The sequence below is a fragment of the Gossypium hirsutum genome, chromosome D01, assembly GCF_007990345.1.
Source record: "Gossypium hirsutum isolate 1008001.06 chromosome D01, Gossypium_hirsutum_v2.1, whole genome shotgun sequence".
NCBI classification, from domain to species: Eukaryota; Viridiplantae; Streptophyta; class Magnoliopsida; order Malvales; family Malvaceae; genus Gossypium; species Gossypium hirsutum.
Window position 1 is genome coordinate 10,320,350 of NC_053437.1, and position 25,248 is coordinate 10,345,597.

Sequence of the window (25,248 nt, forward strand, 5' to 3'; positions counted from 1 at the left end):
ACGTTTAAGCTATTGGAATGCCTCAATAGCTTCCTCTAACCACTCTTATACCTTGTCCTTCTTGAGCAATGTTGTCAAAGGCTTGGTTATCACTCTATAAAGTCAGATAAATCTCTGGTAGTAGCCAGATAAGCCTAAGAAACCCCTGACTTCTTTAACTAATGTAGGATTAGGCCACTGTAAAACACTGTCTATCTTAGATACATCCATGGCAACTCTCGAAATAGCCCTACATGCCCGTATGTCAGGCCGTGTAACTAACTGACTTGCACCTTAAGCACTAAACAAGTGACACACGGTCGTGTCGCCAAGCCGTGTGTCTCACAGAGTTGAGTCACACACCCATGTCTCTGGCCGTGTGGACCTAAAATGTACCTTAAACAACAAGTTTACCATTTCAAGCTTACTTGGGCCTTAAGCAACTCAAATACCAATCATTTAACCTATTCAAAATACGATTAAACATACTCGAAACATGCCAAAACAATCATCCTAAGTGCCTAACCAATGTACCCTCATTGGTACAACATTTTATATCATCAAAACACATCAACAATGCGTCATTCAAATAAAGATTTTAAGTAGCCAAAATCACTCAATTTAGCCTAACATATAGCTACTTAAGACATCAAGTTTAAAGTTCACACACATACCAAGCCTTGGATCAAAACAACATACCAAACTTATGGCTTCAAACACAAATATATACTTATATGCCCAAACCAACATTGTACTTATAACTCAATTTGCATCCCGTTCACAAAATAACTAACAACCAAGACATCTTAGGTACATGCCATTACAGAATTAAACATCACCACACTTGAGATCAGGATTGTTGTTGGATGCTGAGTCGGCGATCAAAAGAGAAGTACCTAACCTGCGCACATAAAACAAAATCGCACGTTGTGTAAAACTCAGTGATATTTCTATAATCTGAACATTTAAAGACATAATGATACATGAATGCTCAAATTGAATTATACAATCATACTACTATTTAAGCATGCAATTACAAGATATCACCATTTTAATTTCATGCTATACTCAATTTTCACATGTATTCATACTTAATTGGTTTTAACAAATATCTCATTCCATATCACTTGCTATATAATTAGCTTTTCATAGATTAATCAACAATTCACTTGTACAATGGCACAAACCAATCCATATTCAATTCATGAGTGCATCACCCATGTATTTCATTTATGTTCATAACATAATTCACATTTCATTTTTCAATCCACTTTCTCATTTCCAATTCACATACTTTGTCATTTCAATGTCAGTTACATAACTTTATTATTTAATTACCCCTATTAACACGACTCGGACTCGAACGGATACACAGATCCAACCAACACACCAGTTTGGCACCTAATGCCTCATTGGATAAATCCGAAGTAATAACTGCACCCAACGCTATATAAATTAACACCCAATGTCTCATCGGTTAAACCGAAGCAAATTGGCACCTAGTGCCTCATTGACTCAAAGTCGAAGAAATCCTTGAACTCTTCCTATCCTATGGCATGCCATCTATATTCGACTTAACCCGAAACAGTTAATAGGGTTCCATATCACTTACAAATACATTCAATATTCAATTCTCATATTTGCATATTATCACATTTAAATATATATTCATTTCAATTTCCATATGCTCAATACATTCATAATATATACCAAATCAATCTAATTCAATCAATTATAAATTCAATTCAATCTCAAGGTACTAAATTACTCACCTCAACTACTTACCATATGTAATAATTCAAAATACAATAATTAACAACTTAATTCGGATTATAGAAACACAAACCATGGATTCCGAGCTATTCGACGCCAATTTTATCCTTCCCCTTTTTAGTCGAGGATTCCAGTACGACGTTAGCTATAGAATTCAAACAATTAAAATACATTAATACTACACAATTCAATTCCACATTGAATATTTTAATTTTTACTCAAATTTGCTTAAATTTCAATTTAGTCCTTAAACCAAGACTAATTTTTAATCTTCACATTTAGTTCCATATTTTCATACTCATTTCACTTTAAACTAAATTTAACTCCTTATTTTCAATTATACCTTTAAATTTTGAATTTTTTACAATTTAGTCCCTATCACTCAAAATTTACAATTTATTCTACAATTTAATCATTTTCCATTTCTAACTTAAAAATCTATCAATTTAATCCTTAATACTAAAACTATTCAACAATAACAACATCTAAAATCTTAATCAATGCTAAAATTTCAACATGGGTCGGATAGTTCTAAACACCGGAATTCTAAAAATATAAAAATTATAAAAAAGGGGACTAAATTGACTAACCAATTAAAATTAAAAAGTCTTTTGAAATGAATTGCAGAATAAAAGCTTTCTCGCCGGGAGGAAAAAGCTCAATCCAAGAATCCTCTTTTTTCTATAGCAGAACTAAACTGAAGTTTCTTCGGAATGCCCATTCAAACCAAAGCAGACGTATACGGAAGAGTCATAACATAAAAAAACGGTTTTTTTTGTCCACAAAAATCGTTTTTTATGCGTCTGTAAATGTAAAACCACTCAACTTAATTCAGTAACAAAATAAGCAAGAAATCGAAATACTGGATTCATCTCATATATCAAACTATTTCGAAATAAAGACTTTCGCTTTTTATTTGCAATATTTGGAGTTGATACGTGAGATACAGATAGATCATATCTTGTAAATTTTCTCTACTTTTCTTTTCTCAATCGGCCCCTCCCCTTTTATCCTTTCTTTTGTGCTCCTTAAGAACTAAAGAACTAAACAAGTGGATTTCTTTCTTATAACATAAGGATAAACGTAATGATACCCTTATAGCCGTGTGTTAACCCTTCTTCTTTCTTTCTCCTTTCCCAATTTTGTTTTGCATGTTAACATTTCATTCCTTTCCACTATCTTTAATTATTTCTTTTTATTTTGTTTTTATTACAAAATAACATACATATATACACATTTCATATTATTATTATTATACAACTTAAAATATATATATAATAAGTTAACATATAAATACAATATAAACCATTAATGCCGTCCACTACTAAGACTAAATGTATATTTGATATTTTAGCCCCATTAATAAATTTTAATCCATAATTCAACTTTTAACATTTACGCGATTTAATCATTATACTTCAATAACTCTTAATTTCACAAAATTCGCTTAATCAAAATCTAATTCACTACTAAACTAACCTCGTAAATATTAATTAAAAATATTTACGAGTTCGTTTTACGGAAATATAGTCCCAAACTTCATTTTTCGACACCCAAACTATCAGGTCGTTACAGTTATTTAAATGAGCTGGGAAGAATGTTAAAAAAAGTTTTACCCCATGCAATGTTGAAGGCTAAACGTAATCTTGAATCGATGATTAGGACATTGAAAAGGGATTGAGCAATCGTTTATGACATGCTCAGTGGATAAGATAATAGAGGCTTTGGTTGAGACGAGTATAGACAGCTTGTTGTTGCTGAAGATACTGTGTGGAACTCATATATAAGTGTAAGAATTGTTTACTGTCTTTATTATTTTGTTTTGACCAAACTTATATTTAATATGGATTTCTCATTTTCTTTATAGAGTCATAAAGAAGCCGGTCAATTCAGACATTGTAGTTTCCCTCATTATGACCAACTTACTATCATCTACGCAAAAGATCGAGCCACCAGAAAAGATGCTCAAATAGCCGTTGATGTTATTGAAGAAGTAGATGCTGAGGATGTAGCTACTGCAAATACTCATGAAGAAAGAAACGATTACCATGGATGCAAAGCTGATGTTTCTTCAAATGAGATTGATCTCTCAGCTGCACAACTGCAACCATCTAGAAACCAAGATAATTCAATGTTTTCAAAGAAGAAAACAAAAAATTCTAATGCAAATGAACAAATTTCTTCTACTTCATTTATTGATGCTGCCACATTATTAGGGGAAAATATACGGACTGTAGGCCTAGAAATAAGTAGGAGTGTTGTCTCCAAAGTGCTAATTCAACAAAAGTAAAAAATGATCATTCAAAAAAGTGCTCTAAAATTATATCCGACCTTATATGAAGTAGAAGGATTAATTGAGGATGAGCGCTATCGTGCGTTGAGCAAAATTTCAAACCATCCAACGCAAATGCTTATGTTTTGGTAACTTTTTGACCATTAAAAATCATGGCTGTGTTGGTTATGTTTTAATAACTTTGGAAGGTATAATGACATAATAGAATGCCACAAAATACTATTATAGTAGGTTTTATATTATTTTTAAAAATAATAAAGTTAGTTATATATTATTTTTATAATATTATATATTATGATTTTTATGAATTCATATTTTAATAATAATTATATTAAGAATTTATTAAATTACATATTATTTTATTAAATTGTATTTAATAATAATTATGATAAAATATGATAAAATAATTTATTTTTATTTTTATTAAAATATATTTAATAATTATCTTATTAAAATTTAATAACAATAGCAATAATCATCTAACTAAAAAAAGTCTACTATTACAATATATATTCCATTCAACCAAACACAAGAATACTGTTATAGATGTATTCTATTCTATTCAACCAAACAATTGAATTATTGATTACAGCTATATTCCATTACATCTTTATTCAATTACAACCCTATTCCATTCCAGTGAACCAAACGTGCTGTTAGTAAAACGCATTGTTTAAACCCAACAAAAAAACAGAAATAAAATAAACATAAATAACAGGAGTTAAAACCCAAAATAGCCTTTGCATAAATTGTTCCATATCAGAATAAGAGAAAGTATTATATGAAAAATCCAATAAGCTTTGTAGAATCCAAGTCTGTAAATCCTGTTAACTGTTAACTTCTTCTTTTGCGGGAGCAAGGCTGCTTCGAGTTCATTGACTTAAGAGCAAGTACATCGCTCTTGTTCAGCCAGAGAGATACCGTTATCAGCCTTAGTTTCTTCCCTATGACACCATGGAACTACACTTTCGACCACGCACGTTTTCTGTTTGCATCCAATTTGATACTCCTCAAGTAGCAATGCACCCAACATCAGAACATGGAAAACACAGTTCCTTTTTTTACCATATCTTTCTTCCAGGGGAAAGAACCACTGCCAAGTTCCACAAAAAAAAAAAAAAAAGAAAAAGAAAAAAAGTGGCATCAAATATTTGAATGACATAGCATGTAAAATCAAATATTTTTCCATCATTTCCAGGACCGTTGCTCTCTGTGTAAAATATAAATAAGGGACATGCATGATATAATTGAATTTCTTGGATCCCATTTTTCTTTTACAGTTTCTGGAGATTTTGAGGGTTTTAGCAGGGCTTTGACGACTTTCTTTTTTTATCATTGTTAGAATTATTCTTTACCCTTTCTATACAAAATTTATAGGTCAATGAATTTATTTAGTTATTTGTAAAACATATAAGAAGCGATAAACAAAGAAAATTGCCTTTTGTCTCCTTTTCTTTTCCGATTCCATCTATTCAGTCAACCCACTGCTGTCTGCTACCTCAGATCTCTTTTCCTTTTTCTTTACTTATATTACACCTATAGAAGAGTAGATATGGAACTCAAAAACAGAGTAGAAGAAGAGAACTGTTTAATGAACGAAGCTTTGCTGCTTGCTACCATGTACATCCTTGGTCTGCCAGTGGATGTGCATTTGAGAGATGGCTCTGTTTACTCTGGAATCTTCCACACTTCTGCTGTTGAGAAAGAATTTGGTGGGTTTTGCTTCCTTTTCTGGGTTTGTTTTGGCATTACTTCTTTTGTTGGAAACCAATTCTGGTTTTTGATTGTTGATTGAGATTTATATCTGGGTTTGTTTTGGCATTACTTCTTTTGTTGGAAACCAATTCTGGTTTTTGATTGTTGATTGAGATTTATATCTGGGTTTTGGGTTTTATTGAATTATTGTGGTTTTGTTTGTAAATTAGATCACATCAGATTGGTATAAGTTTGATTTGTGCTGTTTTCTTCATTGGTTAGACTATTTTTTTTAACTGTATTGCTTTCATGCAGGTTGCAATTTTAAAATAGGCATGGGATTAGGCACTTGATTAAGGGGCATTATTGTTGCAGGGATAGGATTAAAGGAGACATCATTATCTAAGACTTTGTTATTGTTGCAGGGATTAGGTTTAAGGAAACATTTTTATCCAAGCCTTGGTTAATTTTTCTTACTTGGTTTTCGCTTTTATAGGGAACAAGAATGTTTGATTGTCTCTTGCATTCAAGTCACTTTGTTTTCTTTGCTTTTTAGTCTTTTAAGGAAGTAAAAATGGGAAACTATCACTATCTAGAATTAGACTGAGTGAACATTGCTTAATATGGAATAGGGCTTAGTTAAGGTGACATCTTCCCTTTCAAAAACCAACCGGTACCACTACCAAATGAAGGACTTGAGTCTTTTCCTTTTGGGGGGAGATATGGTTATTGTTAAGACTAATCGTTGCTGTTACTTGACTGTTTGTATCTCTACTTACATGTTGAATGCTGAGGATGATTATTTAATTAGCTTTTGTTTTGTTAGGTACTGTTTTGTAGAAAGCAAAATTGACTAAAAAGGGAAGATGTGCTACCAATATTGCAAATGGCAGTGTAGTATAGACACTTGTAATCCTTGCTAGTGATCTTGTTCAAGTTGTTGCCAAGGTATATGTTAGGGATCGTCTCGATTAAACAACAAGTAACAAAAATAGCGGAATAAATTGAGAAATTGAACACACAAATTTAACGTGGAAAAATCCCTCCTAAGAGGATAAAAAACCACGGGCAAAGATAATTTTATTATAATGGCAAAAGAATGAAGAGTACAAAAGATGGAGATAAAGACTAAACCCCGAAAACCCGAAAAAACAAAGAACCCTCAAAACGTAAACACAAAATTCTCTGAATGTGTTATGAGTTCTAATCTAATGGGTGTATTTCTTAAGGTTGTAAAAGAGCCTATTTATAGGCTAAATTCATATGTCAAATAATAATAAAATAATCTAAACTAATCAGTGTTTGACTGAAATAAATAAACAGAGTTTAACTAAAAGATTATTTTTCTAATTTGACTACAAATAGGAGTCATATTTAACAAATCTCCACCTTGACTCATATTTCTACAACGCCATCTTTGCCAAAGCCCGCCACGAGCCTATCTTGAACTATGCAGGGAATTAACTGAGTCGAATCTGTGCTTAGAAACTGGAAGACTTCTAGCCTTCGACTTGTACACTGCCAAATCAAAACTAACCCGGGTCTGATTTTCACGAACACAGTGCCCTAACTTTTCAAAACTTGCATCCAAAAGAGAACCTCTCTTCAATGAAACGGTCATACATTTTTCCCTCCTATGACCAAGTTGCCTCCGCTCCAAACGAGTTGACTTAGACTCTGTAACGGACGAGGAACGTCCGATTTCACCGGTCACTGTAGAACCTTCCAGAATATAAAGACTGCCAGTTCTTTTACCTTTGAACAAAACGAGAGCTCCACGAGATACTTTAATGCCGCTCGACTCGATGTTGATTCTGCATCCTTTCGAGTCTAAAATACTCAATGAGATGAGATTCTTTCGTAAATCAGGTACATACCTGACATCTGAGAGTGTCCTAATCGTCCCATCGTGTATCCTAATTTTAACAGTATCAATACCAATTACCTTACTAGATGAATCGTTTCCCATGCGCACAACTCCACCTTCAACCGAACTGTATGTAGAGAACCATTCTCTATTGGGACACATGTGGAAAGAACATCCCGAATCTAGGATCCACTCGGACGTGAGCTTGGAGTTATCACTCGTTGATACTAACAAGAAATCATCACCGCTTTCATCGGCCAAATTAGCACCAGCTACATCTTCCTCGTTACTCTCAGCAGCTTTTTTATTTCGCAGTTTATAACAATCTGCTTTGACGTGACCTAACTTTTTACAATAGCGACACCTTTTGTCTCGTTTCTTTGATGCTATCAAAACGGAAGCTTGCCTATCTGTCTTGCTATCCAAATGAAGCTCATTGTCGAGTTTGTCTCTACTCAACAAATGACCCTTCACATCTTCGAACGAGAGTTTGTCTCTGCCATAAATCAGGGTTTCCCTGAAAGACTTGTATGAAGGGGGTAAAGAGCACAATAATAGCATAGCTTGATCTTCATCATCAATATGAACCTCAACATTCTTTAAATCATTTAAAAGAGTAATGAATTGACTGATGTGATCTCTAAGAAGCTCACATTCGTTCATGCGAAACGTAAATAGACGTTGTTTCAACACTAAACGGTTAGCCAAAGACTTAGTCGCATAAAGAGTTTCTAACCTTTTCCACAAGGCGGATGAGGTCTTCTCCATCAATACCTCCTGCAATACCGTATTCGCGAGGCACAACTGGATTGCAGACAAGGCCTTTTCATCAAGCTCTTCCCATTCTGTTTTATTTAGATTCTCAGGCTTTTTCCCGGTAACAACCTTTTTCAAACCGGATTGAACTAGAATTGCCATCATCCGAACTTGCCACAGATTGAAATTTGTCTCACCATCGAACTTCTCAATTTCAAACCTTGTTGTTGCCATATCTGAATGGGCTGATCTTTGAACTAGCTCTGATACCACTTGTTAGGGATCGTCCCGATTAAACAACAAGTAACAAAAATAGCGGAATAAATTGAGAAATTGAACACACAAATTTAACGTGGAAAAATCCCTCCTAAGAGGATAAAAAACCACGGGCAAAGATAATTTTATTATAATGGCAAAAGAATAAAGAGTACAAAAGATGGAGATAAAGACTAAACCCCGAAAACCCGAAAAAACAAAGAACCCTCAAAACGTAAACACAAAATTCTCTGAATGTGTTATGAGTTCTAATCTAATGGGTGTATTTCTTAAGGTTGTAAAAGAGCCTATTTATAGGCTAAATTCATATGTCAAATAATAATAAAATAATCTAAACTAATCAGTGTTTGACTGAAATAAATAAACAGAGTTTAACTAAAAGATTATTTTTCTAATTTGACTACAAATAGGAGTCATACTTAACAGTATATAATCATTCTTATAGCCTTTTCTCAAGTCTCAGGGATTTTATTTGGCTGATGTAACATTGAACAATCTGTTTGCTATTAATTGTTGTTGTATATAGGGAGTTCCACTTCCTTTTGATGGTTTTGCCGGAAATATAACTCATGGTAATGAAGAAGCTGCTTTTGAAATTCTCTCTTCTTCTGCCAATCCACTGAATGTGACCAGGAAGTTCAATAAGTCTACCATGGATAAAAGTAAAAGTAATAGGAAAAGGTAGCTGATAGAAATTTGTGTTTTAAGGATAAAGAAATTTTGGTTTTAATCTTATTATTATTTGGCTAGTATATTCATTTCATTTTACTAAGCAAAAACAGAAATTCAGTCCAAAATGAGAATGGACAGCCTCCCCTCCCTGTTAATTGACCCATACAATTTTTAGATTGCTTTCTTTTGTCACAATTTTTTTTTGGTTGTAATCAGGGTATGATACCTGACGGTAGCAATAACTAATCTCTTCTTGATCTTGGTAAATATATATATAGAAATTAAAATAATGCATTAAATTTTTTTCAAAACTTTAAAATGATGTATTACAATCTTATTTAATAATGGTGTTTCGGGGCATGTATATAAATAAAAAAAATAAAACTTTTGAATATCAATGACAATGCTCAAACTTAAGAAGAAAATGGTTCTCAATAACATGCCACCTTGAGTGAAGTCAGTACTTACAATATCACTCACGTATACACAATCGGCAACGAAACCCATTGCACATTCAACTTTAGAACAAGGCTAAACAGAACTAAAAATATTATAAATTATTATTATGAAAATTTTTCCAAGGCAGAAAATGCGGGCTCATTGCTCTAACAGGACTACAAAATACCAAAAAAGAAAGAAGGATCTTAAGTTATGATCTTGAACTGTTCTTGGTGTCATCGGTTGAAATCGGTTTCTGTGCCTCCGGAAGGTTTTCAACATATATGTCATGCACCATTTTTATGTAATCGTTGATCTTGTCAGCCGTCCAACTATCGGTTTTAATTGGAGGAAGATACTTAACGGATATTGGTGCTGGTCGAACATGCAAGCTACCTTTCCTCCATGCTAGATGAGTGCCTGTTAAGATTATTGGAACTATGGGAAGGCCAGACTCTATGGCTAAATGAACAAAACCCTGCAATGTTACCCGAACTCTCTTTATTTTTAAGTACTCGCATTTAACACCTATATTCGAGAAGATTATAAGCAAAAATGGATAGAATATTACCTTTTTAAATGGAAGGAGTCGTCCATTTTTGGATCTCGTTCCCTCAGGAAAAACAATCAGAGATAAACCATGTTTTTTAACAGCCTGAACTGCCTGAGCAAGAGGCAAAAGGAAACATAACTTGGTAACATTAACGAATGTCTTAAGAGATGATCATAAAGGGTAATAAAAGATACCTTTTTCATGGACTTAATGGCAGTGCTTGGATCAGATCGATCAATCCGAAGATGATTCGCTAAAACATATAGTTGTCCGAACAAGGGGTACCATATGATCTGCAGGAAACAAGCAGTCCTTTTTCATGAACTTGCATATGCAGTATATGTAAATCTTCTAAGGCAATTTTACATGTTGTATGACCAATTTAGAGTTTAGACTACATCCAAATGTTAATGCTTTGCATATCATAATCGAAGTTAAACTGGTGTTGAGTGGAACTTACCTCTTTCTTTGCAATGCCGACGGTTCCGGTCGGAGTCAACCACATAATGAGGAAAATGTCAATGGGAGATGCATGATTGCAGATATAAATGGCTCTTTCATTCGAGAACTCCGTTCCTTCGATCTTCAATGGATTTCCTAATATCCACATCTGCAATCAATTTTTGCTAATGCTACTGAGCAAATGTGTAAACTCAACTGAACAAATTGCAGATGCTAGACAACATTGTAACATAATATGGTCTTGAACAACCTTAATATAAACTAACATATAAGAAGCTGCTAAGCTGTTCAAATGAATGTTCATCTTCTGCAAAGTCCTCAAAGGTTATTCATTTGTATTAAAACACATTAATACCAAAATATTTGTAAAACAAAGAGTTTATTTCTAATGGGGCCTATCTGATCTTTTCATTTTGATTCTGAAAACACTATCTCATGAAAAAGGGAACCCCAAAAAGTAAAAAGAAAAAAGAGTAAAAAGGACCCACACCAGGATATTCAGAGAATTGGATGAATCTGCTAGAAAATTGATGAATAAACAGGTTTTCCCACTTTTTGGACCAAAAAAATGAAACCACAAGTGGCAAATTATAAATGCACCCATTAACACTATATGAGCTTTCTAGATGACACAAATGGCAAACTCTCATTTCAAGGCAAAGGCTTAAAATAAAGAAATTTTGGAGCAATAGATAATAATTATACAATACATTCAAATTTGGATGTGATGGCAATCTAATTATAGAATAGTCAAGAAAAGCAAATGTCAAAATGAAACAAGGAATCAAACACTTACCAGCAATCTACCAGTGACATGGCCATAAATATTTCCTTGTCTAACTCGCTGAGAAGGCCAAGGAAGGAGCATGAGCATGATAATTGCCCAGATGAATGTTGTGACCATCATTGCCAGGTAACATGTTACAATCCTTACACAAGATATCAATGTTGGAATCCATCCATCATCATCAACAAAGGCATCGGTTTTATTTGGCCTCTGTCTTGCTATTACTTGTTTGCTAGGTATCTTCTGAGTTTCTCTAACATTTGGACCAGATTTTGTTTCGAGGAAGCTCTCTAATCTTCTGTTCCTTAAAAAAGAACCACTTGCAGAGTTCTCCATCAAAAGGTCAAGTCTAAGACAAAAAGATTTTGATGTAGATGTCGGCAAAGACCAAAAGGTTTTCAATAAGAAAGAAACTTCTTCAGTTGATGAGACACTGCAAGAAAATTTAACAACATTAAACCTTGTATCAATTTGATCCTTGATCAAAAGAATAATGAAAGAGGAAAATATTTCCAATCAGATTCTAGTAATCATGTTTCACTAAATACCAGAGGAAGAGCAAATACAAATACGTGAAAATTTATATTCCTTCTCTTTGAGCAATTTTCTCACTCACCAAACATAGAAAAAACTTCAAGCTAAAGTCCCCGGGTAAACAAATGCAAGTAGTTCTCAAAGGGTCAATGGAGAAAAAGATAAAAACCCAAAGGCAATAATAAAAAACCAATGATACTTATGTTTGGAATTGGACACGAAGAAAACAGAAGAAAAAAACAGGATTTTAGAACTAAAGCCACGACCACAATTTTATGTTACTTCGGAGTCCGTTTCCAAGAAAACAAGCAAAAAGAAACCAGAGAAAAGGATCCAAAACAAGCCAACTCCACATATATTTAGATTAGTTGGATAGAGTTTATATATTATAAACCATATACTTGCTTGTGTTTTTCTTGGTAACCAAACAAAACCAAACAACAAAAAGCCAAAGACAAAATCAGTTCCATGCTTTTTACCTTGAAGCTGTGACATTTGAGAGAAAGTTCGAGAAAAACTGACAGCTTTTATTTTTTCTTATTCTATTTTGTTGTGTATAAGAAACTTTGAAAGACAGAGACAACGACAAATACAAAATGAAAGTGAAAGGTTAAAATATGCCATACGTCCTTGTACTTTCAGAAATTTAGAATTTAGTCTTTATATTTTTATTTTCAGGAATTAGTCCCTTTATTTTTTAGATTTCAAAATTTAGGTCGAATTGCTAACATTGTTAATTTTTTTTATTAAATTTATTAGAGTGACATTTTGAAATAAATAAATAAAAACACACTTAATAGCAATATAACTAAAAAAATGATGAGCCTAAATTTAATAAAATAATTTTAATAAGGTTAACATTTTGACCTGAATTTTAAAATTCGAAAAGTAGAACAACTAAATTCCTAAAAACAAAAGGATAAGGACTAAATTGCAAACTTACTAAAAGTATAGAGAGTTATGACATATTTTGACCAAAAGTGAAAGTCTGGACGCTAGAGAGGATTGTGCTTGTGCTACGAAGCTGCTTGGAAATCAAAAGGCCTTTTAATAAGTTTGAAGACGAGTTTGGTAGGTGTTTAAAGTGGGTCTTATTCATGTATCATCCCCCAAAAATTATTATGGGATAATAATATATGAATTTTGGTACATTTATGACTTTACACAAATTTGAATATGTAAAAAGAGTTGGCTAATGTCATATTATCATATGCTATATCGTGCAAGTGGCTTTTTTTTTTTAATAACAAGATGAAGCAAACAATCAAAGAAACCTAACTGGTGCAGGCAATTTGCACACAGTACACAGCATCCAAGACCCAGGAATTGGCTTTTCAAAACAGTGTAATGCAGCATCCCTGTTAATGTGGAGCTTTGTGATATCATCAGCCACCCAGGAACCGGCATTGGTCTTTATTATTATGGACCGAAGCCAGAGTGTGTGTTTTTACCGAGCTATATCAGATAACAGCTGCACCAACACCACGCTGTCACTTCAACTATCACTTTCTCGTCCAGCTCCAACACTGCTTAAGCAACTCCTCGGCACTATAAGATTCATCGCAAAATATAACCTTGTTGCTTTCCTTCCCGATTCGCCAGCAAGTCAGACCTAGCATGATTTCCAAGGAACTGACTCCAGATGACAGCTAAGTTTGTTCTTAATACCATCCAGAAGCCACATTCCCAAGTCACTAGACAAGAAACTATGCTTGGTATTGTCAGGTAACAGGCACGGCCATACTGCCTTTACAATAGCCAACAGGGCAGTCCCGCAACGAATTTAAAACAGATTCATGCTCAGCCCTACAAATCGAGCACGAAGAGCCTGTGGTTAAATGGCGTCGAAATTGAAGGCAGATCTTCAATCTTTGTCCTACCTTTCGACGCGTCGAAACATTAATAAAGCAGCTTGTGCTCCTATTCGTGTAGCTTTGTTTCATGAGAACCATTTTGTATGGGATGCTTTCTCAACTTCTCTTTCTAATATCTGATTAACGGATGCTATACCTTTTGGATCAATTGAGAATTTGGACTTGAGATCGATCTACTTATTGACTTGGGTTTTAATTGTCTATTTCCTCAGTTTGATTTCTTAGTTGAGCAATACATATTGATTATATTATGATTTAAACTTACAAATAATTAAATGTATATTTTAAAATTTACATAAATATGAATAGTCACTCCTATTCAAATATTTATATTATAATACAAATAAATTATTTAGACCACACTCTCTATAGATTACAATAGTCACGAATATTAAATGCATTCTAGGTGTGGTGCAACGAGAATGATCGGCTAGCCCATCGCTTTGTGTCCTCGATAGATTGGTTTATTGTGGGCAAAAGTTGAGGGACTGGGATGTTTAATTGGGCGGTAATTTTGGAAGCCGGATAAAGGCTGTCAAGCGGAGTCTGGGGAGGGCTCGCTTCGAAGGGGACCATGAGCGTTGGTTTGCTTTGTGCTGGGAATTGAACTCTATTCTGTTACAAGAGTCCATTTATTGGAGATAGCGTTCGAAGTTATTCTGGATGCATTACGATGAAGCGAATTCTAGGTATTTTCATCTTTATGCGTCGAAGTGTAAGTGGACAAATCATATCTCCTTGTATGACGATCATGGTAATAAGGCGTGTTGGAATATTTTTAAATATTTATAATGTTATAATAATTATAAATGAATAGATGTAATTATTCAAAAGTTATATTATTTGATTTTTTGAAAAAGAATTATAACTATTTAAATAATATTATTTGAATAGTTATAATATTAAATGAATAATTATGTGTTTATTTTAAATACATTATTATTCAGAAAGACACCTATTAAAATATGTCTCTATGGAGAGACATGAAAATTCCTATATGTAGGAATGTGATTTCATTTGGAAATCACACCAACAAATTCTAATATTCTTTCTTTCCTTACTTCATTTTCTAATATTATTAGATTATTCTATAAAGTATTACTGCAGAAATCATTTGTAGAAATTGAGTTTCTTGTTATACATTGCTCAGTGCGTAGTGGACTACTCTTATCAGTGCAAAACGCAAATAGTCATTGGCTTCATTGTATCCTCGAGGTTAATTTGCTTGCAGCTCATTTGCACACCGAAGATAGGTGGGGGCGAATATAACCTTAAAGATAGTGACCTGATACACGCCTTGGAGCCTTGTCCTATTTCTTCTTTTTCTATTTGAGTTATGTTCGTGTGTTCGAAATTTTCTTCACCAGAGATTTGTACTAACAATTTTAAGGTTATATTTCATTATGACTACCGCAATACATAAAAGTGGAACACTAAGGGAGTTGGCTTCCAACTTTGTCAAACTTGATCGGTTTGATGGTAGCAATTTTTGACGATGGTAGAAAAAGATGCACTTCTTATTATCAATTTTGAAGATTGCTTATGTCTTGGATACTCCAAGACCTGAAGAGAATGATAACGAATTTGTTGCTGCAACCCGAGAAAGACAAAAATGGGACAATGCTGATTACGTGTGCATGGGCCACATATTGAATGGTTTATTTGATGGTTTGTTCGACACCTACCAAAACAAGGTCACCGTTAAAGAATTATGGAACAAATTGGAGATAAGATACATGACCGAAGATGTTACAAGTAAGAAATTTCTTGTCAGTCGTTTCAATAATTATCAAATGGTTGATGGTCGTTCTATTATGGACAATTCCGTGATATTGAAAAGATTTTGAATCTATTCAAGCAATATGATATGAAAATGGATGAAATGATTGTTGTATCCTCCATAATAAACAAACTTCCTCCATCTTGAAAAGACTTTAAAAGAAGTCTAAAACATAAGAAAGAGGAAATATCTCTTGAGGTTTTAGCAAATCATCTTCGTATTGAAGAAGAATATCGAAAGCAAGATCAGAACCTAAATTCTGAAAATGCCAAAGTGCATGTTACAGAGGAAGTACATACTACTAAATCATTCAAGAGAAAGTTCAAACAGACTGATAGAGCATCTAAGTTCAAAAAGAAACAAAAGGGCTCATGCTATCATTTTGGTAAGGTGAGACATTTCAAGAATGAATGTCGATTTTTAAAGAAGAAATCATCTTCTAAGGCTAATAATAATGAAAAGTTTGTTGCAATGATATCTAAAATTAATATGGCACAAGATGATAATACATGGTGGATTGATACCAGAGCAACCAAACATGTGTGCAAAGACAAAACATGTTCACAAAATTCACATAATGTGAAAATGACAATGTCTTATACATGGGAAATTCTTCCACCGCAGCAATCAAATGCAAAGGGTCTGTTGAACTACAATTCACTTTTGGAAAGGTTTTAACCTTAAATAGTGTATATTATGTACCAAAAGTTAGGAAGAATTTAGTGTCTGAAAGTCTGTTGAATAAGTTTGGTTTCAAGCTTGTTTTTTAGGCAGATAAGTTTATTTTGTTTAAGGGAGGAATTTTTGTAGGGAAAAGGTATATGTATAAGAGTATGTTCAAACTCAATATTATTAATAAGAATAAAAATACAATATCTGCTTATATGATTGAATCCTTTTGTTTGTGGCATTATAGATTAGGTTATTTGAATTATAGAAAATTGAATGACATGTATAAGTTAGATTTAATTTCTGTTTTTAATAATAATATTGATAAATACAATACATGTATGTTGACTAAAATTACAAGAAACCCTTTCCCTAAGGTTAAAAGGAAAACAAAATTGCTTGATTTGATACATAGTGACTTATGTGACATGCATAATACTCCTACATTAGGTGGAAAGAAATATTTTGTTACTTTTATTGATGATTGTTCTAAATATTGTTATGTATATTTATTGCATTCAAAAGATGAAGCGCTTGATAAATTTAAAGTTTATAATCTGAAGTTGAACTTCAGTGTGAATCATTTATCAAGTGCTTAAGATTGGATAGAGGTGGAGGATACTATAATCCAAGTTATTTTGAATCCACTGGAATTATCCATAAAATTTCTGCCTCTTACACACCACAACAAAATGATGTAGCTGAAAGGAAAAGTAGAGTATTGATTGAAATGGTAAATTCAATGTTATCATATTCAGGTATTGGATCAAAAGTTTGACAATGTTGTTTTAGCTAATGGCTATAAAATAAATGAATCCGATAAGTGCATAAATAGAAATTTTGAAAATGGAAAAGGTGTCATAATTTGCTTATATGTAGATGACATAATCATTTTTGGCACGAATTTGGAACAAATAGAACATATAAAGAAATTCTTGTCAAACAACTTTGCTATGAAGGATATGGGTGTAGCAGATGTTATTCTTGGGATTAAAATAACCCGAGATGAAAGCACTATAACTTTATCACAATCACATTACATTGAAAATGTGCTTAAAAAGTTTGATCTTGTAACAACCTGCTTTTGACCCTAATCAAAATAGTGGTTTCAGGACCACAAATCCGAGTTTAAAAAATATTTTAATATTATTTTCTGTGTCTGTGATATTTGAATTTGATTGTGTGAAAATTTTGTAAATTAATTTGGCCGTTTGTGTGTTTAATTTGATAAAAGTACTAAATTGCATAAAATGTAAAAGTTGTTAGTTAAAGTGTAAAGCACCTATTTGGTAATGGCTTTTTAATTTGAAGTCCTTAAAGGACAATAAGCCCATTTAAAAGATGGTGGACGGCAAGATGCCTAAAAAAAAGTCATGCATTTTATGTTTTAATTATTATTTTACAAAGGTTAAAATAGTAAACTAATAATAATGTTATTATATGATAATAAAATAAAACAAAGCCATGGTTGTTATTATTTTTTTCCTTAGTCGAATGTGAACAAAAGAAAAAGAAAGAAAACAAAGCTAGGGTTCGGCCATTTCTAAGCTTGATTCAAGGTGAGTTCTAGCTTGGTTTTTGATAATTTTTATGTTTTTGAGATCGTTCCTAAGTTATCTTTAAAGCCCATGCTTGAATTTTTGATTTGGTTGTGTATTTTGTGACATGCCATTGAAGAGAGCTTATTGTTTTTGTTGTTAGATGATGGAAAGAAATATATGTTGTTAGATTTTCATGTTTCAATTAGTAATTTTTAATAAAAAAATGTATTAAGGACTAAATTAAGAAAAGTGTAAATTGAGGGACTAAAATGTGAAATATATGACATGCATGGACTTACATGAGCTTAGTGAATATTCGGCTAAGCTATTGTGCAATGAAAGTTTGTTTATTTTGTATTTTGTGAAATAGGGACTAAATTGTAAAAAGTGTGAAATGTCAGGGGCAAATTGGTAATTTTCCCACTTGTGTGTTTTTGGACTAAGCTAAATAATTTATTGAATAAATGAGCTAATTTTTAATATGTTTAGATCGAGAAACGAAGAAAACGAAATTGGATCGGGGGAAATCGAAAGTAGTCGAGTAGTTGACTGTGTCCGTCGATATTCGAGTTAAGTCTATAAGCATATAAATGTTGTTAAATTTTGACAATATATTGAGCAAAGGAGCTATATTCGAGTTCGATTCGATCGAGATACGTTGTCCGAAAGTCCTATATGAACCCTAGGAATAGAGAGGATACATATGTCATGACATAGGATTTCTGATATGTGTTATCGTGTAAGACCACGTCTGGGACGTTGGCATCGACTTGTGTTTACGTGTAAGACCCTGTCTGGGATAGTGGCATCGATATGCGATTACATATAAGACCACGTCTGGGACGTTGGCATTGTACAAGTTTCTGACTATCCACGTATCCTTTTTAATTTCGAATGATTCAACGGGTAATGTGAAGTAAAGACTAAATATGAAATTAAATTACAGGTTCAGGTATGTGTTAGTTATTTGGTTATATGGAAATAAGGTAAGCTGGTTATTTGAATTGATTAACGTTCTTATTTTGACAATGAACTATGTGCTAACTTGTTTGAACATATATATGATTTAGCTTATTGATGTATTAGTAATAATGAAAGTGAATATATATATAAGTATATGATTGATTATGTTCGGCCATAAGGTATAGGTATATGATGTTCAAATGTGATTTGGTAGTAAATGATAATTTAAATTTGATATATGCATATTTGGCCTTCATAATAAAATGTTAATATGTAATTGTCGATAATTATAATTTTTGCTTATGGCTTACTAAGCTTAAATAGCTTACTCTGTGTGTGTTATTATTTACCTTTGTTTTTAGATTTTGGAGTCGCGTTACGAGCTCGGGGATCGTCAGCAAGAATTATCACACTATTGACAGTTTTCTTCGGTATTTTACTAAGTAAATTTTTTTTGTATATGGCATGTATAGCATAGATGGAATGTTGATTTTGATCTAGTACTTGTGAATGTAATTAATAGCCATGCGAAAATGGCTTATCTTCTTTTGATCGAGTTTGGTGTCTATGCATATGGTCTTAATGGTCATTGAAATGGAGTTATAATTATGCATATTTGATTATGGTATAAGATTGTGATATGAAAATAAACGTGATTTATATGTATTTTGAAAACATTAAATTTGATTAAGTGATTAGTATATGTATAATAGTTTTGCATTGGATGATGGATTGATTTGGTTAAGAGTTGAACCAAATTATCGAATGTATATATAAATATATATACATATTTTGATGCTTAAATGCTGCCCAATTTGTTACATATATGCTGTCCAATTTTGATGCTTAAATGCTGCCCAATTTGTTGCATATATGCGGTCCAATTTTGATGCTTAAATGCTGCCCAATTTGTTGTATATATGTTGTCCGGTTTTGGTGTAAAAATACTGCTCAAACTGTTGTATATATGCTACCCAAATTGTTGTATTTACGCTGTCCAAATTTTGGTGTGAAAATGTTGTCTAATTTGGTATATAAATGCTGTCAAATTGATGTATAAAAGCTGTCCAAATAGGGTAGATTACCTATGTTGTAATATGTAGTATAATTAGTAAATTGACATGAAATAAATGTTTGGATATATGCTTGATTTATGATATTAAGATTTGATTAGGTAAATGATAAAGATATAGTTGGATTTTTGAAACATGGTTAGTATATGAAATTTGATAAATGATGCATGTTTGATTTTAAATTGGTATTGTAGGCCATGTGTATTCGGCTATGGTAGGAACTTGTGATAGATAATACAATGTGATACAAATGGATTTGGTTTAATGTCTTGACTATAAAAAGAAAATGTTATATATATATTCGAATGTGTATGGTACATGGATTAAATGTTATTAAATTAAATGTGGTTTAGGTTGCTTGTAATTTTGATTAGTTTAAAAATCATGAACTTAAGTAACCATACGAAAATAATCCATTTTCATGCTTGCGTTCTAGTTATTAATAATGGCACATCTATACTAGTTATATATAATCTTTATGCTTTTGTTAACAATTTGAATAATATGATGTTTGTAATTATACTTATACGGCTTTGTACTTGATTCATTTTGATTGGTATGATATATGATTTTAGATGTAATAAAATTTATGAAGTTGTATGATTTAGGCTGTAATTTATATGCTAAGTGGTGCCTTGTATATGTATAATATATATAAGTATTTTATATGCTGTCTAACTTGAGTTGTTTAGTTTAGAAAAAAATTTTGAGTTGGGTTTTGATCGGTAATGGCTCGTAACTCAAATCCGGCGACGAACACGGGTCGGGGTGTTACAGATCTTTTCAACTGTATACCAGCATCTACACCCATGGATCCTCAAATAAAATTAGTATCTAATGCTGGTAGGAAAATTGATCAATTGAAATATGCAAGTCTAATTGGTTGTCTTATGTACATAACGACTTGTACAAGACCAGATATTGCATATGCTGTTGGGAAATTGAGTAGGTGCACAAGTAATCCAAGTAGTTTGCATTGGCAAGCTTTGAATAGAGTACTTAGGTGCTTAAAGAAAACTATTAACTATGGATTGTGTTATAATGGATATCCTCCAGTTTTAGAAGGGTATTCGGATGCTAGTTGGATTATAAGTTTGGAAGATCATGAATCTACTAGTGGATGGATTTCATTCTTGGCGGACGAGCCATTTCTTGGGGTTCCAAGTAACAAACATGTATTACTGATTCCACCATGACAGCAGAATTTATTGCATTAGCCGCTATATCTAAAGAAGCAGAATGGTTAAGAAATTTGCTTTATGATGTACCTTTATGGCCTAAGCGAATTTCATCTATTTCTATCTGTTGTGATAGTGAGGCTACTCTAGCAAAGACATATAGCCAAGTATATAATGGAAAGTTTAGACACATATGATTAAGACATAGTTATGATCGACAATTAATCTCTGATGGAGTGATCACTATTAATTATGTGAGGTCAAGTGAAAATTTGGCGGATCTTTTGACAAAAAGTATTACTAGAGATGCAGTAAAAAGGGCCTCAAAAGGGATGGGACTCAAGCCCATTAATTAGAGTCACCCAGAATGGAAACTCGACTCAACGTTTTGTATAACGTCAAGTCTTGAGTTCAATGAGACAAAGTACATCATTAGTATGTGATTGGTAGCACTATAAATAAATCCATCCTAAGATTAAAGTGCTAGGTACCCGTAATGATAAGGGAACGATGAGTAATGTGCTCTTAATGGACCCATGACATAAATATGTTAGAGTGTTATAATTACGAAAACACTCTTGATGGGATCTACCTATGTGAGTGGAAGTGTGACCGCTTCTAGGAGCTCAAGGGCTTGGCTCTAACAACTGTCATGAAAAGAGGACATAGACATATGGCCATAATAGTGTCCCTAGATAGTATGCATTGACTGATTGTAACAGCCCGATTTTGACCCTAATCAGAACAGTGGTTTCGGGACCACAAATCCGAGTCTGAAAAATATTTTTATATTTTTGTTTTTGTTTTTCTATGTTTATTATGTGTAAATTTACATGTGTGAAAGTTTTGTGAATTAATTTTATTGTTTGAGTGCTTAATTTGAGAATAGGGCCTAATCGCGTAAAATAAAAAAAAATTAGTGGTTAATTATGAAAGACCCTAACTATTGTTGTCTTTGTATTTTGGAGGTTCTATGATGCAATTAGTCCACTATATAAGTTAGTGGATGGTAATGGTTAAGAATGACCTTATATTATATGTTATATATATATATATTAGTAAAGGTTAAATTAGTAAAATAATAATAAGTTAGTATAATGATAACTAAATAAAACAAAAGCATGTAAATGGCCATTATCATCTTGGTTATATACAAAGAAAAAAGAAAAGAGAAAAAGGGTTCTAGGGTTCGACACTTGCATTGGCTAATTAGGTATGTGTTTTTGATTTATTTTAGATAATTTTTATATTTTTGTGATTGTTGCTTAGCACTCTATCTGGCCCATGCCTCAATTTTGAAATTTGATGATGATTTTGAGTTATGCTATTGATGCTCTTGTAAGTTTTGTGATGATAATTGATGAAAAATGAAAGATATTTGTAGGATTGACATGTTTTGTTTTTGAATTTTTGGTGAAATTGAGTAATTAGGGTTAAATTGTGAAAATAAATTTTTGAGAGACTAAAATGCTAAATAAATGAAAAATATGGACTTGTATGGACACTAGGAAAATTCGGCCCTTAAGGAGTGTAGTCAAATTTTGTGTATTTTGTGTTTTGAGCAAAAAGGATTAAATTGTAAAAAGTGTGAAATGTTAGGGGTAAAATTGTAATTTTCCCATTCATATGTTTTTAGGCTAAATTGAATAGAATGGTGTTTAAATAAGCTTAATTTGAATATGTTTAGATCAAGAATTAAAGAAATCAAATTTGGATCGGGGAAAGACAAAAGTGGTCGAATAGTCGATTTAACAGTCGACGATATCCGGGGTAAGTCGATAAGCATGTGAATGTTGATAAATTATGATATATATATATTTATACTATATTATGAATGAGTTTATCTTGAATTTTTCTTTGATATTGCCGAATGTATATATATGATTTGGAGATTAAATTCCAAGTTCAATATGTTCGAGATTTATTATCCGGAAGTCCCGTACGAACCCTAGGAATAGTAAGGATACTTATGTCATGACATAGGATTTCTGATATGTGTTCTCGTGTAAGACCACGTCGGGACGTTGGCATCGACTTGTGTTTTCGTGTAAGACCCTGTCTGGGACAGTGGCATCGATCTGTGATACATGTAAGACCACGTCTGGGACGTTGGCATTGTACAAGCTTTCCGACATTCCGTGTATCCTTTTTAATTCCTAATGGTTCAACGGGCAATGTTAAGTGAAAACCGAAGGTGAAATTAAATTATATGTTCACGTATGTGTTAGTAAATCGTTTATATGAAAACGAGGTGAGTTGATCTATTGGCATTATTTAAGATATGTGAATATAAGCTGTGATTAATGTATAGTATATGCGTTAATGAAAGACCATATTCGGCTTTGTATTTTGTATATGTGAATAATGTATAATATAGTAGTGAATGATATCTATTTACAGTAAACGATGTGAATTCTAGATTTATTAATTCAATGTTACAAGTCATAATTATTATACGTGCTTATGCTTATGACTTACTAAGCTCCAATTAGCTTATTGTGTGTTTTATTTGTTTACTTTGTTTTATAGATTTTAAAGTCGTTACGAGCTCGGGGATCTGTCATTGAAGCCTATCACACTATCGACTAACTACGGTATATGATAAAATAAATTCTCTTTTGGAACTATGACATGTATAGGTTAGCCTTGGTTTAATTTAAAATTTGTAAAAGTATATACTAAAGCCATGCGAAAATGACTTAAGTTCCTTGTCTATATTTATTTTAATGAAATTATAGTTTAGGTATAATTTAATCACTTAACCCGAAATGGATAGTATTTAATAAGAATATATATATATATAAATATGCGTGATGTATGTGTTAAACTAAATAAGGATAGGTTATAAAATATAAACTAAATGATATATAATTATAAGGTAAGAAATGATTTAGTAATCAAGTAAGAATAAGTTACAAATCTGTAATTTTAAATATATGTTTATATTTTAATTACAGCATGCATTTGGTTTACTATTGGATGTATATTTATTTATGAAAATTTGAGTGTGGTATAATTTTTTTTGGAGAGTAGGTAAATGTAGTGTATATGGTGACATTTTGAATTAGATTAATTGATTGACTGATACAGTTGCAGTTGATATGTATTAGGTTGTGAGATAGGTTAAATATTGATTGTTTTAATTATGATATTATTAAGTTGATAATGGGTATAAGAATTAGATGTTAAAAGTGTGCGTTATTTGAATAATGTGAATTCTCTTTGTAGTATATATGTTCGGTTTTGGGTAAATGTATAATGTATGCCCGATCTATATGGAATTAAGAATTAAGGTTATAATTTTGAGTTGGGATGGTATGCTACAAACGAATTAGGTTACTTTTAAATATAAAAGTTTGGTGTAAGAATGTATATATATTAGATTAGTGGAATGGCATAAAGTGACAAATATGACTTTTTATTTTATAGTATAAAATTTATTACTTGTATAACGAATGATTGTTTTCGATTTTAGTTATTTAGTCTTAGATCATAATTATATTTATAATGTTAATAGTGAATAAATTCTTTTATATATATATATATATATATAAGTTAATAGTAAATTATTTGTTTGTGTTTCGAATAAGTATGATGTTCTTTGATTTAATTGTGGTCGCGAAACGTGCATTACATTTTGTATGACTGGTTAGTATACATCTTTGGTTTGATTATAAGCATATAGATTTGGTATAATTGAATTGTCTCATTTTGTATATGCTATTAAAAAAATAAAAATAAAAACTTTTAATAAGCATTATGTCAGGTAATGCCTCATAACCCTAATCTGTCGACGGATACGGGTTACCGGTGTTACACTGATGTTGAAATCATTGTGTGAGATGTGTTCAGTTAATCAAATGGAATAGTTGGTTCAAAGCTTAGTCTACCATGCAATTTCGATTAACTTTAACATGTTTTCACTAAGTGAAGGTTCAAACGTAAGATACCTTCATTTATACAAATTGATTTCCAAGAATATCAAAATCTAAAATATTTTGAAAATGGGGGGAGATTGTTGGAACATTTTCAAATATTTATAGCGTTCCAATAACTATATAAATGAATGGGTGTAAATAATCAAA

At 32.2% G+C, this 25,248-nt stretch overlaps 1 protein-coding gene and 1 long non-coding RNA gene across 3 annotated transcripts; one reads left to right on the plus strand and one right to left on the minus strand.

Moving 5' to 3' along the window:
* The first annotated feature begins 5,128 nt into the window (after positions 1–5,128).
* LOC121213826 (uncharacterized) lies at positions 5,129–6,547 on the plus strand. Its single transcript, XR_005909278.1, has 2 exons — positions 5,129–5,757; positions 6,056–6,547. It is a non-coding gene; the product is annotated as an uncharacterized lncRNA (long non-coding RNA).
* Positions 6,548–9,705: 3,158 nt separating this feature from the next.
* Positions 9,706–12,622, minus strand: LOC107933418 (1-acyl-sn-glycerol-3-phosphate acyltransferase). 2 transcript variants are annotated; one of them, XM_016865627.2, is made up of 6 exons: positions 12,565–12,622; positions 11,561–11,984; positions 10,763–10,912; positions 10,497–10,595; positions 10,321–10,413; positions 9,706–10,227 (listed from the first exon to the last, which is right to left on the minus strand). In XM_016865627.2, the coding sequence occupies exons 2-6, from the start codon at positions 11,885–11,887 to the stop codon at positions 9,961–9,963; spliced, it is 936 nt and encodes a 311-aa protein (XP_016721116.1). In that variant the 5' UTR covers positions 11,888–11,984; positions 12,565–12,622; the 3' UTR covers positions 9,706–9,960. The 2 variants fall into 2 exon arrangements, with proteins under 2 accessions (XP_016721116.1, XP_016721115.1); XM_016865626.2 differs by lacking the exon at positions 12,565–12,622 and adding an exon at positions 12,168–12,537.
* Positions 12,623–25,248: the final 12,626 nt, after the last annotated feature.